This window comes from Chelonoidis abingdonii, chromosome 11, assembly GCF_003597395.2.
Source record: "Chelonoidis abingdonii isolate Lonesome George chromosome 11, CheloAbing_2.0, whole genome shotgun sequence".
Taxonomy (NCBI): domain Eukaryota; kingdom Metazoa; phylum Chordata; order Testudines; family Testudinidae; genus Chelonoidis; species Chelonoidis abingdonii.
In genome coordinates, this window is record NC_133779.1 from 30653724 (window position 1) to 30667669 (window position 13946).

At 59.2% G+C, this 13946-nt stretch overlaps 1 protein-coding gene across 2 annotated transcripts; it reads left to right on the forward strand.

The window, feature by feature from the left end:
* On the forward strand, positions 1-13009 carry SMIM24 (small integral membrane protein 24). 2 transcript variants are annotated; one of them, XM_032783108.2, is made up of 4 exons: positions 1-235; positions 638-773; positions 4618-4656; positions 12251-13009. In XM_032783108.2, exons 1-4 carry the CDS (start codon positions 172-174, stop codon positions 12345-12347), a joined length of 336 nt encoding a protein of 111 aa, XP_032638999.1. In that variant the 5' UTR covers positions 1-171; the 3' UTR covers positions 12348-13009. The 2 variants fall into 2 exon arrangements, with proteins under 2 accessions (XP_032638999.1, XP_032639000.1); XM_032783109.2 differs by having other exon boundaries at positions 12254-13009.
* Positions 13010-13946: the final 937 nt, after the last annotated feature.

The following is a 13946-nucleotide window of genomic DNA, read 5'->3' on the forward strand; positions in this document are numbered from 1 at the left end:
GCCATCAGACGGGCTGTTAGCCACGCTGTGTGTGGGCGCTGTCTGTTGGGAGAGGCTCCAGGCTTTGAGTTCGGATTCATCCTCGCACAATCCCCGTGGCCCCCCCTCCTCTGGTTTGGGACAGCACCTGGCGCCTGGGACAACAGGCAGCCACCGAGCGAGCCGGGCATCATGTCTCCTCTCCGTGCTCTTCTGTTCTCCCTGCTGTTCATCGCCGTCTCGCAGGCCCAGGACGGTAGGACACCCCCCTCCCTGCCCAAGACCGAGGTGGGGGGTGGGAGAGCATGGGGTGGGCAGCTGGGCAGGAGGGGAGCAGGAGATGGGTCTGAACAGTGCCTGTCCCTGCCTCTCTGGGCCCCAGGCATGGTCTCCCTGGCCTCACCTCTGCGCTGTGTGTGTGTCGGGGGAAGCCTGCGGGGCTGGGGCTGCCGGAGCAAGCAGGGCCATGGGGTGCTGGAGGTGGCCCTGGCAGGGGTCAGTCCCTCGAGATCACGACTGAGGCCCATGAGTAGAGCTGGAGGCTGAAGCCCCTGAGGCAATCACTGAGGCAATCCAGGGAGCCCCCTTGGGCACCAGCTTCCCCTGATCCAGCTGCAGCTCCCCGCTCCAGAACAAGCCTTTCCCTTTGGCCTGGCAGGCGCAGTGCAGGGCACAACAGCGGGCTCCAGGATGCTGCAGCCCTGGCTGGTGGGGCTGACGGCCGTCGTGGTCTTCCTCTTCATCGTCGTCGTGCTGATGATCATCAACAGAGTCTGGCGCTCCAAGAAGCGCAGGTGGGCTCCCTGTCTGGCGGGACATATGCCACATGACCCTCCCCTCGGCCCAATCCTGCATGGTGCAGAGCACCTGCCCCTCTCCTGGGTCCTCTGGCCCCCTCACCTGCTCTCCGCTGTCACTGACTGGGATGGTCTGAGACCACAAGGAGCTGTGACCGGGAGGCAGTGCTGGTTAGACTAGTGTAAGTTGCAGGGGCTGGGAGTCAGGACTCCTGGGTTCTCCAGCCAGCTCTGGGAGGAGAGTGGGATCTAGTGGTTGGAGCAGGGTGGGTGGGCAGTCAGGGGCTCCTCGGCTCCATTCCCAGCTGTGCTAGTGACGTGCCTGGGGCAAATGACTTCACTTGCTGTGTACTGTGGGCAAGTGCCTGTCCTGCTCTGTGCCTCCGTTTCCTCATCTATATAAAGGGCAAACAGAGCTTCTTGGCCAGAGGAGGCTGGGTGAATGGGTGCTTTAGGCAATGTCCACAAAGCACCGTGACACTCTATGCGATCACTAATCATATTTGTAAAACATTTTTGAGGGCTGGGCACAATGCATCAGCTCCCTGTAATCTTGGGAGTGGACCCCATTGCCTGGTGAAGGTCACCCTCCCCTCTCGTGTCTCCAGGGCTGGAATCAGCAGTTTGGTGCTTATCTGGGGCTTGTTCCACGTATTGGGACACACCTGGGCTCTGCGTTCTGTTCGTACTGCTGCCTCAGGGAGCACAGGGCGCCGAGTGCGTACAAAGTACCAAGTCCCTGCTGTGCCAGGCTATTGCAGGCAAAACGGGCAGAGCCACCTGTAGCTAAGGTGACCTAATGTTTTCCATTATCAGCCCCTGTTTTCAGCTGCTCATAACTTTGACAAATTTGACCAGTTTGGGCTGAAATTTTCCGTCTGGGTCTCAGAGTTGGGCTCGATACAGTCCAGCCTTTCTGAGAACAAGGTTGGGGAAATTAGGTAGTTTCGCTAGGGTCCTTCCTGCCCATTCCTTGGAAGAACTCTAGCGCCTCCAAGCTCTGGTGCAGGAATGTAAACATCTGGCAGGGGTATGAGCCGCGGTTCAGGGAGGTGCCTTTTGCTGTGCCCATGAAAACTCATCCGGGCCGAATTTTTGCCATTTGCACACGCTCAGGAGAGCTTGCAGGAAGCTTGCTGCTAAAATCTCTGACCTTTCTAGCTGCACTGAACGTGCTCCAGGCTCACAGAGCCTGAGCTCTGGACAAGTGGCTGCAAGAAGGCGTGCTGGGAGGGAGCCAGCAGGACACTGGATTCTAGTCCTGTCTCTCCCCCAGACTCAGGTCATAATTCTGTGCACATCACAGCTCCTAGTCAGCAAGGATCCCCAGCCCATTTGCCAGAGGCAGGCAAGGAGCAGGCCCTTTGCTGCAAGGGAACCAGGGACAGCTCCAGGCCCCAACATGGCAAGCGCGTGCTTGGGGCGGCATGCCGCGGGGGGCGCTCTGCCGGTTGCTGGGAGGGCGGCAGGCAGGCTGCCTTCAGCGACTTGCCTGCAGAGGGTCTGCTGGTCCTGCGGCTTCGATGGAGCCGCATGACCAGCGGACCCGCTGCAGGCACGCCTGCGGGAAGTCCACCGGAGCCATGGGACCGGTGACCGGCAGAGTGCCCCCCCATGGCATGCTGCCGTGCTTGGGGCAGCGAAATGTCTAGAGCCTCCCCTGGAGGGAACGTCAGGCACAGCCATCTCTGCGTGGGCGCCAGTGTCATCCACGCACCTACTGGCCTTTCCGAGCAACCAGGCTGAATCCAAGCGCTTGGCTATGGCGTCTGCACACACTAGACCATGGGTCCCAACCTTTATGGGCTCAGGCCCCCTCTATAAATGATTATGACTTGTTGTGACCCAGTAAATAACCTGGGGTTGGAGGTCCTGGGTAGTTTCGGTTGGATCTTGGCCCCCCCCGGGGGGGAGTCTTGGGTCCTGCCCATCACTCACCCCACAGTGGAGACTTCTGTAGGTCATGTGCTGTGGGGTTGCCTGCGCTTGGCTCTCCACTCTGGCAGCGCTGGTCACATTTGGCCCCGTCCCCCTGATGCACCAAACTGGTGTGAGTGGAGCTGTGCCCTGGCTCACATGTGCCACTCACTCGGTTTTGGCCTGTCCGGGCTCCTGTCATCATGAGTGACTCTGGGACCCTGGAGTCGCCGTACCTGGAGCAGGGGGGCGAACCCAGCCAGCCCTGTGGGACCGGAGCTGCAGGAGCTGCCAGGCCACCTTCTGAAACATTACTGTGACCCAATTTCGGGTCCCTACCCACGGGCTGAGAACTGATCTAGATGGTATTCCTTTGGAGAGCCAGGAGCAGCTCCCACCATTCCAGCTTCACTTCATTCCTCTTCTGGCTCACAAATACTAGCAGGTGCCCTCAAGTGACTGGTCCAGATGGAGGATAACAACCTACTACTTCAGTAAGCTTCCTTAAATTTAAGTAGCAGAGGATCTGTGCTGTGGATCTAAAGGTCCTGGGTTCCAGCCCTGTTCGTGGCTCTCTGGGGGATGATTATTATGATCACGCATTTCTGCTTTTGTTTAAATTCATCCCCCCGGAGCATTCACACCGGGGTACGGCTGGTCATAAATGAGATTTTCAAGTTGCAAGAAATGGCAAAGTGCCAGATTTGTTTTCATTCCATGTCAGAATAAGAACGGGACCTTTCCAAATTTGTCACCCCAAACCACACACGAGTGGCCCCACCCAGAATAACCAAGTCCCACTGCTGCGGGCACTTCCCTGGGGCGTGAGAATCCCAGCTGCAGGTCCCTGTTCTGCCTAATTTGGAGCAGGGACTTGACCCTAGCTCGCCTCCGTCACAGATAAACACCCCCACCTCACTAAGCTACCGCCACCCTGGGGTGAGGGCTGCTCCCTAGCCAGAAATTCCAACCTGAACCCAAGACACTTTCCCGAGGAAGTTTTGTCAAAACTGAAACGTTTCTGTGAAACGTTTCGGTTTTCATGAGTTGGCCGTTTCTAACACACCCCTCCCCCCGACCCCATTTTGTTGAAAAATACCCAGCAGCTATAATGGCAATACAGCCTTTCCCCACCAGATAATGTGCTGTTTGCCCTACGGGACCCCCGCCTCATTCAGTGCCCAGGACGGACAGTGAAGGAGGCAGGGACCTGGAAGAGGAGAATGGCTCTTTTCCTGTGTGTAAGGCACTGGCCAGAGACCCAGGGGAGCTGGCTGCTGTGTGCTGTTAGCTGGGAGCTGGGTTAAGGTGGCCTGGCCTGGCCAGCTGTAGTGCTGGCGTTTCTTAATTCAAGCACCGATGACGGGAAAACAGAAATACTTTCCTGGGAAAGACGTTGTATTTTTCAGCTGGCTGGATGCCCACTTGTGAAACTGACCCAGCCTGTGGGGTGGAGACGCTGCAGTTCTAGGCACTCACCCCCAGCCAGCTCCCAGCTGTGGGAGGTGGCGAGGCAGAGAGCTCTGAGGGGACGGCTGGGCATCTGGGCTCTTCGCCCTTGGGGGCTTCTGACAGTTTCTCTGGCAGAGTGAAAGTGGACAAGAGCCGTAGGGGGCAGCTGGGCACCGCCCTGTCCATTTTCCCACTGGGAAATCAAAAAAGTTTGGCAAAATGGGCTTGTTCTTGTGGACAATGGTGCAGACAATAGGGGTTTCACCGGCTGCACTTGGGAGCGCTCGACGGGGAAGCAGGATAGGCGCGTTGTGTATCCAGAGCGGGACGAGGGCCCCGCCACACCAGGGAACAGCAGCTACTCTGTACTGAGGCTCCCATTGGGGCTGACTGGGGCTCCTCAGTGCACGTCTGGGGGGCCCCCTGCCACACAATGCCCTCTGACTCCCTGTCCCCCCTGCTCTTTTCACAGGAACGAGGAGAACTCGCTGGGAGAACCTGCCCAATCCAGGTAAAGCGTCTGCCTCTCTGGCTGCAGCCCCAGAGCAGCGGCGTTTTGGGGGTTCTCTGGGGTGCACTGGCTGCAGTGACCCCTGGTGGCAGGGCAGGGGAGGAGGCAACGTGGGCTGGTGGCCAATGGGCCGGTGACCCTGGCTCTGCTGCATGGCCTGGGGTGAGTCCCTGACCCTCCCTGCAGGCGGATCGGCTCAGCCTCCTGCGCCTGGAGATGGAAGGGGAGGTGGGGCAGGGCCCATCGCTGCTGGACTTTGGATCAGTGTAAGAGCTCCTGGCGCCTGCCTCACATGGGGCTCCCAGCCCCAGGCAGCTAACCCTGACCGCTCACTGCTTTGGGAGGTGCAGCTGGCACTGGGGGGTTAGGTGGCCTAGTGGTCGGGTGCTGGCCTGGCAAGCAGATTATAATGCCCGGCTCTGCTACACGCTCCCTCGGGCCAGACAGGCTCTCTGGGCCCCAGGCCTCATCTGTACAAGGGGGTAACAGCCCTGCCCCGCCCCTCAGGGGCTGTGAGGGTGAATATGTTGGTGATTGTGGGGTGCCCAGGGCCTATGGAATGGGGCCAGCTAAGGGCTCTGGCTGGATCCCTCCCAACTGGAGGCCCCCAGGAATATCCTGTCCTGCCAGCAGCCCTGTTGTGCCTATTGGCCCTAAGAAATCAGTTCTGCCCGTGGCTTGTACCCACCTCCCGGGACAGGAGTGGCTGGAACATCTAGAGGCCCCAAGTGAGCTCAGGGCCCCTGTATGCCAGGGACACCCACGCAGAGCTGACACCCCAAGTGAGTTCAGGGCCCCCGTATGCCTGGGACACCCACGCGGAGCCAACACACCAAGTGAGCTCAGGGCCCTGCTACGCCAGGGACACCCACGCGGAGCCGACACCCCAAGTGAGCTCAGGGCCCCGCTACCCCAGGGACACCCACGCCGAGCTGACACCCCAAGTGAGCTCAGGGGCCCCGTATGCCAGGGACACCCACGCGGAGCTGACACCCCAAGTGAGTTCAGGGCCCCCGTATGCCAGGGACACCCACGCGGAGCCAACACCCCAAGTGAGCTCAGGGCCCTGCTACCCTAGCGACACCCATGCGGAGCCAACACCCCAAGTGAGCTCAGGGCTCTGCTACCCCAGGGACACCCACGCGGAGCCAACATCCCAAGTGAGCTCAGGGCCCTGCTACCCCAGGGACACCCATGCCGAGCTAACACCCCAAGTGAGCTCAGGGCCCCCGTATGCCAGGGACACCCACGCGGAGCCAACACCTCAAGTGAGCTCAGGGCCCCTGTATGCCAGGGACACCCACCCAGAGCCAACACCTCAAGTGAGCTCAGGGCCCCTGTATGCCAGGGACACCCACGCCAACACCCCAAGTGAGCTCAGGGCCCCGCTACCCCAGGGACACCCATGCGGAGCCAGCACCCCTCAGGACACTCACAGGCATGACAAAGGAGATGAAGGCGAGGAAGGGAATTGGTGGCAGAGCTGGGAGTAGAGGTCAAGCAGCAGGCAGGACCCCAGCCACTGGGCAGGTCTGGCTCACTACAACAACACCTGTGTGTGCATGCGATCGTGTGTGCGCATATATGTGTGTGTGTGTGCGGTGTGTGTGCAGGTGTGTGCTCTTGCCAGTGTGTGTGCAGGTGTGTGTGCTTGTGTGTGTGTGTGTGTGTGCGCGCGCAGATGCATGTGCTCATGCTTGGTGTGTGTGCTTGTGTATGTATGCGTATGTGCAGGTGTGTGTGCAGGTGTGTGTGCTTGTATGTGTGGGTGTGTGTGCTTGTGCTAGTGTGTGCAAGTGTGTATGCTTGTGTGTGTGTGCACATGCAGATGTGTGTGTGTGACGAACTGGGACTGTTCCTAATGTTTGCTCTGAACACTGTGTTGGTGCCTCAGTGTCCCCTAGGCAGTTCTTAAGTATCTGGCAGAGCAAAGGGCCAGTGCACCTAATGCCTGGCACTCTGTATCCTAGCAACTGATGGCCTGGGCCCCTCCTCTGCAAAGGTGCCAACTGCAGGTGTTGGAGACAAAGGGATCAGGTGACCTCCTGGCCCGGGAAAGGAGCTGAGCAGAGAGGAGGGGCTGGAGGGGTTGGTTAGTCTGGAGCTACCTGGGGATAAGGAGTGAAGTGCAGACCTAGGGGTCTGGCTCACTGCCCCCCAGAATGGACCCGGCCGAGGGGTCTGGTTCGCTGTATCTACAAGCTCTGTTTTAGACCCTGTTCCTGTCATCGAATAAACCTCTGTTTTGCTGGCTGAGAGTCACGTCGGACTGCAAAGTGGGGGTGCAGAACCCTGTGGCTTCCCCAGGACCCCGCCTGGGTGGGCTCGCTGTGGGAAGCCCACGGAGGGGCAGAGGATGCTGAATGCTCCAAGGAGAGACCCAGGAGGTGAAGACGTGTGAGCTTCTTGCCCTGAACAAGTCTGCTCCAAGGGAGAAGAGGCTCCCCAAAGTCCTGACTGGCTTAGTGGGGAGCAGTTCCAGAGCATCGCCCGGGGACTCCGTGACAGTGTGATCATGCTAGTGTGTGCAGGTGTGTGTGTGCTTGTGTGTACACTTGTGTGTGCATGTGCACTTGTGTGTGTGCGTGTGTGCGTGCAGGTGTGTGTGCTCGTGCTAGTGTGTGCAGGTGTGTGTGCGTGTGTGCACGTGCAGGTGTCTGTGTGCAGATGCATGTGCTCATGCTTAGTGTGTGTATGTGTGTGTGCTTGTTCTTGGTGTGTGTGTGTGCGTGTACTCATGCTCATGCATGTGGGTGGGTACATGCAGGTGCTCGTGCATACTCAGTGGCGTGGGTAGAAATGAAAGGTGAGGGCCGCTCACTGTACCTGTCTCAGCTCCTCAGTAGGAACGGTGACAAGCAGGTGCCTTCTCTGAGGGGGGGTTCCCCACACTGCCAGACGCTGCAGCTGGTGGGAACTGGGGCTGCTCAGCTGCATGTCATCCACCCTATACTGCTAATGACTAGTGAGGATCCTCCTGCTGCTCAGGGGTGGAGCTTTATGGAGCAGGAGACTCTGGGTTCCGTTCCCACTGCTGCCTTCAGGGCCCAGATGGCTTTGGCCAGCAGTGCAGTGGCAAATGGGATGCCCTAGGTAGCCACTGGCTTGCTGGGATGGGAGCAGACAGGCAGAGCCCATCGGACAGGAACCAGCCAGCTCCCTGGCTCTGAGGCGGTCGCCCCTTCCCGTTATTGACAATTCCCCTCCCGGAGGCACCTGAATGCCCCACTGGGCAGGGCGCCGCACAACCAGAGACTGGCCTGGCCCTCCTGAGCTCACAGCCTGCCCCACAGCTGTGTTATCGAACCCGTGTTAAAGCCCCAGTGCGGGCAAGGCAAGCTGTGCTTTGAACACGTGGGACCGCGGCCAGGGGAGCCAGCGAGCGGCCATTACCCTGAGGGATCTGAACCCAGGTTCAGCATGCTGTCACGGAGACCCCGGGCGATGCTCTGGAACTGCTCCCCACAAAGCCAGGCAGGACTTTGGGGAGCCTCCTCTCCCTTGGAGCAGACTTGTTCAGGGCAAGAAGCTCACGTCTTCACCTCCTGGGTCTCTCCTTGGAGCATTCAGCATCCTCTGCCCCTCCGTGTGCTTCCCACAGCGAGCCCACCCAGGCGGGGTCCTGGGGAAGCCACAGGGTTCTGCACCCCCACTTTGCAGTCAGACGTGACTCTCAGCCAGCAAAACACAGAGGTTTATTCAGATGACAGGAACAGGGTCTAAAACAGAGCTTGTAGATACAGCGAACCAGACCCCTCGGCCGGGTCCATTCTGGGGGCGGGCAGTGAGCCAGACCCCCAGGTCTGCACTTCACTCCTATCCCCAGGCAGCTCCAGACTAACAACCCCTCCAGCCCCTCCTCTTCTGCTCAGCTCCTTTTCCCGCGGGCCAGGAGGTCACCTGATCCCTTTGTCTTCCAACACCTTCAGCTGGCACCTTTGCAGAGGACCATCTTGTGTTCCTAGAGAACAGTAGTAGCCCCGGCATTATAGTGCTGCCCAGCTGCCTTGCTCGTGCAGCAATCACACACCCTATCCACCACCTAGATACTTAAGAACTGCCTAGGGAGACTGAGGCACCAGACACAGTATTCAGAGCAAACATTAAGAACATGTCCCAGTTCGTCACATCTCTCCCCCTTTTGAGACTTGAACTGAGCAGGGCACTCCAGCCATGACCTGGGGGAAGTTCGAACACCACCAAAGTTCCCGGGATGCCCCAGCACTCTCCCATTCCTGGTGTGAGTTACACCAGGACAGTCCAGTCTCACGCCCCCCTTAGGTTGAGTGTGCTTGATGGCACCACAGGCCACATGGGGAAGGTTTATGCAGCTTGAACCCTTTGCTACCCCATACCCTGGAGTTCAAACTAAGGGATGGAGTCTTCTCCCAGCACTCTGGGCTCGATCGGCCCTCTCTTGGTTAAGAAGCCCCCATCTTGGCCTTGCGCACAGCTCTGGCTTGGGCAGCGCCCCCACCTGTGCCCAGATACGAACCACCTCTGCGTCTCCACCTTACACTTCCAGCTTTACCTCATGTCCCACCTCCTATGAGGCAGCCCAGCCCCCTCTTCCCCCTGGGACACCTGTTCCTCCCAGTCTGGCTAAAGATGCACATGTTATCAGGTGTCTGCCAGGGCCAAGTTCTCCATCCCCCTCTGCTTGAAATCTCCCGAGGCCGGCAATAGGATGGCCATTGGGACACTGTGATGGGTTATAGCTTCCGAATGGTCCCACACTAAACCAGATCATCCTGTTCCTTTGGCGAACAAGCCCCACAGTGAGGCCCCCATGGGCTGTAAAAAGCTGGATCCCATCGGAAAGCCGCATGTTCCTTGACCTCTCTCTCCAGAGATTTGGGCTCTATTCAGATATCTGACTAGGACCACCTGATGGAATTGGCTTCCCACCTCCAGGAAAAGATCACACCGGGGTCTTTCCCTTCTCCTCCAATCCTCCCCTTTTCAGTCCAGGTCCCTCACTTCTCCTCCCATCCAGCAGCTCGAGAGGAAGAAACCCTGTGGATCATGGGGCACCACCAGGCTGCGCTCCCGAGTCTACCCCATCGTCTACTCCCTTGGCGAGCCCATTCCCGGAATGACAGGAATCCTTCTCCCAACAGAGCTCTGTCCCTGCACCTCTCCCAAGGGGGTCTGCAGCGCTGTGACCAGCAAGTTTCCCTCAGCTTCTCCCAAGGAGGATCCTTCCGCGAACTCGGGTCTGGGATTCAGGCGCTGGGCAGGAGTTGGGGAACCCTGCTCCCCCTCTCACGCTGGCGGGCTGGGTCACAGCCCCCCTGCTTAGTCAGGGTAGTCCCTAGCTTAGTAATTCACTTTGCCCAGCAAGCCGTCTGTGGACCAGGAAAACCTGGTTGGGCACTGCCCTGCCACTGCCTGGTGCCCCCCCACTCAGCGGGGGTCTCAGGTCCCCCGGCTCAGCGCTGCCTGGCTGTCGCCATGGGGGCAGGCAGCGAGCTCTCTGCTCTGGTCTCCAGCATCATGAGCCAGCGTGAGCCCTCTCCGTGGCAGGCGAGGGGGGGAGCATCTCTCCTCTCCCCCTCAGCCCAGGGGCGTGGTTACAGGTAGGCAGGTCTCTTCTGAGCCCACGCCCCTCCCCACTGCCAGTCATTTGCATTTTCACTGACCATCATTTCCAGCACAATTGGTTCCCTGGATTTGAATTCCAAACCCTGCGGCAGTTACAGGAGCAGGGCCTGAATGCTCTGTCCCAGAGGGCAGTCTCCCAGACTCCCGCGATATCCGGAGACTTCGCCAGATGCTCACATGGAGCCCGAACGACACGACCGTCCTGTCTTGCACAGGATCCCGGCCATAGGCAGGGCGAGGGCTTCAACCCAGGGACCTTTCACCCAGGTCCCACAGCCCGCTCAGCATCTGCGGCGTGCACACCACAGTTCCCTCATGCCCAGGGCCTCGCCCTGCAGGCGTGTTTCCCCACTTGACCGTGGCAGCCCCCTATTGCTCTCGCACTCACCATCACCAGTCCGTGACGTGCTGCTGCTCTCCTGAAGCTTTTCCTCAGTCTCTGTGCTCTCTCTCACGCGTCCTCACTCTCTTGGCTCTGCTCCCATCCCATTCCGTTCTCGATCCACTGATGGGAAACCCGATCGTGAAGACCCCTCGTCTGGTGGGAACCAGACTCTCAGGAGTGCCTGCTGCCGCTCCAGCTGCTTCCAGATCCTCTTGTGCCCCATCTCGTCATAGGGGAATCTGCTCCTCAGAGCGGTCCTCCTCCTCCAGCTGCACGATAACTGTGCCTTGGTGAGCTTCCCCAGCGTAACCCTGCTTCTTTGTGCACAGGATCAGCAAGTGTGCTTCTTAAGGAGATGGTGATAGGCCATATCACGCGTCCCTAAGTGCTCTGGACTCACAGGCCTATGTAGCTCTTGGCCCCCAATGGTTTCCAGGAAAAACCCGATGTGCCAGCCCCCTTCTCTGTGATCACCACCTCTTTGCCAGGTGAGCTGCAGACTCCTCTGCCCCTGGACTGCTCCTGCAATCCCCGGGAACCCTGCTACTGCCTAAAAATCCTCCTCTCCCAGGTCGAGTGGCAAGCTCCTCCGCCCCTGAGACTGCTCGCTGCATCCTCAGCGGACCCCGTTACTCCAACAGTCCTTCTCGCTCGGTCACACACTCCCAGAGTTAAACTGCCCCTGAAACCGTTCCCTCTCTGAGCCTTCAGCACACCTGGTTCTCATTTATCCCCCTTTGTTTTACTGCTCACCAGTCACTTACTGCAAGCGCAGCGCCATCCACAGGATTGCAGTATCTCCCTCCACTGCCACCAGTTGTCACGGATCCCCAGGCGATGCTCTGGAACTGCTCCCCACAAAGCCAGCAGGACTTGGGGAGCCTCCTCTCCCTTGGAGCAGACTTGTTCAGGGCAAGTAACTCATGATCTTCTATCCTCCTGGGTCTCTCCTGTGAGCATTCAGCATCCTCTGGCCCCTCCGGTGTCTTTCCACAGTGAGCCCACCCAGTGGGGTCCTGGGGAAAGCCACGGGTTCTGCCCACCCACTTTGCAGTCAGACGTGACTCTCAGCCAGCCATAACACAGAGGTTTATCGTGACAGGAACAGGGTCTAAAAACAGAGCTTGTATGGTACAGCGAACCGGTCCCCTCAGCTGGGTCCATTCTGGGGTCACATGAGCAAGACCCCCACGTCTGCACTTCACCCTTGTCCCCAGGCAGCTCCAGACTAACCACCCCTCCCCCCCTCCCCTCTGCCACGTCCATTTCCCGGGCCGAGGAGGTCACTCTGATCCCTTTGTCTCCAACTACCTTCAAGTTGGCAGTCCTTGCAGAGGAGGGCCCAGGCCATCAGTTCTGGGAACAGAGGCCCGGGGCATTTAGGTGCACTGGCCCTTTGCTCTGCAGCAATCACACACCCTTATCCCACCACCTAGATATTAAGAACTGCATAGGGGAGACTGAGGCACCAACACGGTATTCAGAGCAAACATCAAGAATATTCCCAGTTCATCACACATCCCAGGGAGCTGCCCACTCACCCCCACCCCCCGGCCTGAGCCCCACCCTGGGGCCCCACATTTCCTCGCTGTTTCTCCTGTTCAGCAGGACGGTCTCAAACACCTACAACAACCTAGCGCTGGAGGAGGACGGTGAGAAGGAGCAGAACGAGAAGAAGGAGAATAAAATTACCTCCCTGTGAGGAGTCTGCGATCCCGGCGGGGTGGGAGACCACAGAATTGCTGCCACCGCCATCACGGTGCCCCGCTGTGCCGCCCGACACACAAATCAGCTCACTGCTTCCCTATGCCCAACTCTGACCAGCCCCTCCCTGGCCCAGCATGGGAGGCCTCCTCTGTGTGCTGCTGTGCAGGGCCCAGGGGTGCAGCGGGAACAGAGGTCCCCTCACTGCCCTGTGCAGGACAAGCCCCCTCTCCCCTTCCCTGGAGGGGATTCTCCCCAAAGCCCCCTGGCAGCACCGCAGTGGGGTCCAGGCTGGGCCTTGCGCGGGCTGAGCGTGCAGTGCAGGAGCCTGTGGACTGCAGCAGGGAGGGAGCAGAACAATCTCCCTGCGTCTCTGAGCCCGGCTGGGCCACAGGCGCCAGTGCCATGCTTTGCCCCCTGCGCTGCCCAGCTGGGCTGAAAACATTATAGTGCTGATTGGTGCTACCTGCTGGCAGCCAGGAGGGAAAGCGGAGGGTAAATCCCAGCTAGAGAAACGAGGGGAGGTACAGGAGGCGAGCGGTTTATGGCCCGTTGGCCGGGCCCCACGTGTTCTGAGGCTGCAGACTTCCCCCTTCCCTCCCAATGCTGCAGAATTGGGCTCCAGAATCTGCACTTGCATTTATACGAATAACAATGGTAATAAAGGTTTTTGGCCCTTGTGATTGTGAAGAAAGGCCTAAGAGCAGGATGTAGTGTGTGTGACCAATGCAGAGACATCTGCCTGAGTGTGCAGAGAGCCTGAGCCCTTTGCGCCACAGGCTGCACTTAGGGCGACCAGACAGCAAATGTGGGAAATTGGGACACGTTTTTTCTCGTGGGGGAGGGTACAGTTGTGTATATAAGACAAAGCCCCTAATGTCGGGACGTCTGGTCACCCTAGATGCACTGGCCCATGCAGCTCGAGGGGGTTGTGTTGAAGCTGATCACTGGGACATAGCATAAAATAAAGTGAATTTCTAAGCTGAATGAAGAGCTGGGGGCTGGAATGTGGGTCAGATCCAGGAAATCCTGCCCCCCTCCCCCCCACCAGGCTCTTCCTCCTGCCAGGGCCCGTGCAACACACTGCAGGGTCCACAGTCCTGCCCGTTCGACCAGCCAGTTGGGCCCAGGCAGCGTCCTACAAGCTCAGCCATCAGAAAGTGACTCCCCCTTGTGAGTGGGTCAGCTCAGCCCTGCCTACTTGTGGGGGTCCAGGAGAGGCTGGGTCCACGCATGTGGCTCACACAGACCTTGCATGGACAGCTGTGCTACAGGGACCCAGCTTGCAACCTCTGCTGTCCCCACTCCCAGGCTGAGCCCCTCTGGGCTTGTACAACAAGCACCTCCTTAGAGCAGGCCCTGGGCCCCCTTTGCCTGCACAGCGGAGACCCTGGAAGCCTAATGAGGCAGCACTGAGGGCCGTTCCCTGCACTGCCCCCAGGGGCTCCCCAGGCCAACACGGCATCGGCCCCAGCACACGGGCCTGGGGATGCATGGACAAGGCCCGCTTTGCCCGCTGCCGGCAGCCACCTGGGGACCCTGCCCGCCCTAGTCATGGTCCCTCCCCATCCTTTTCCTGGCAGAGCAAGCGGGCTGA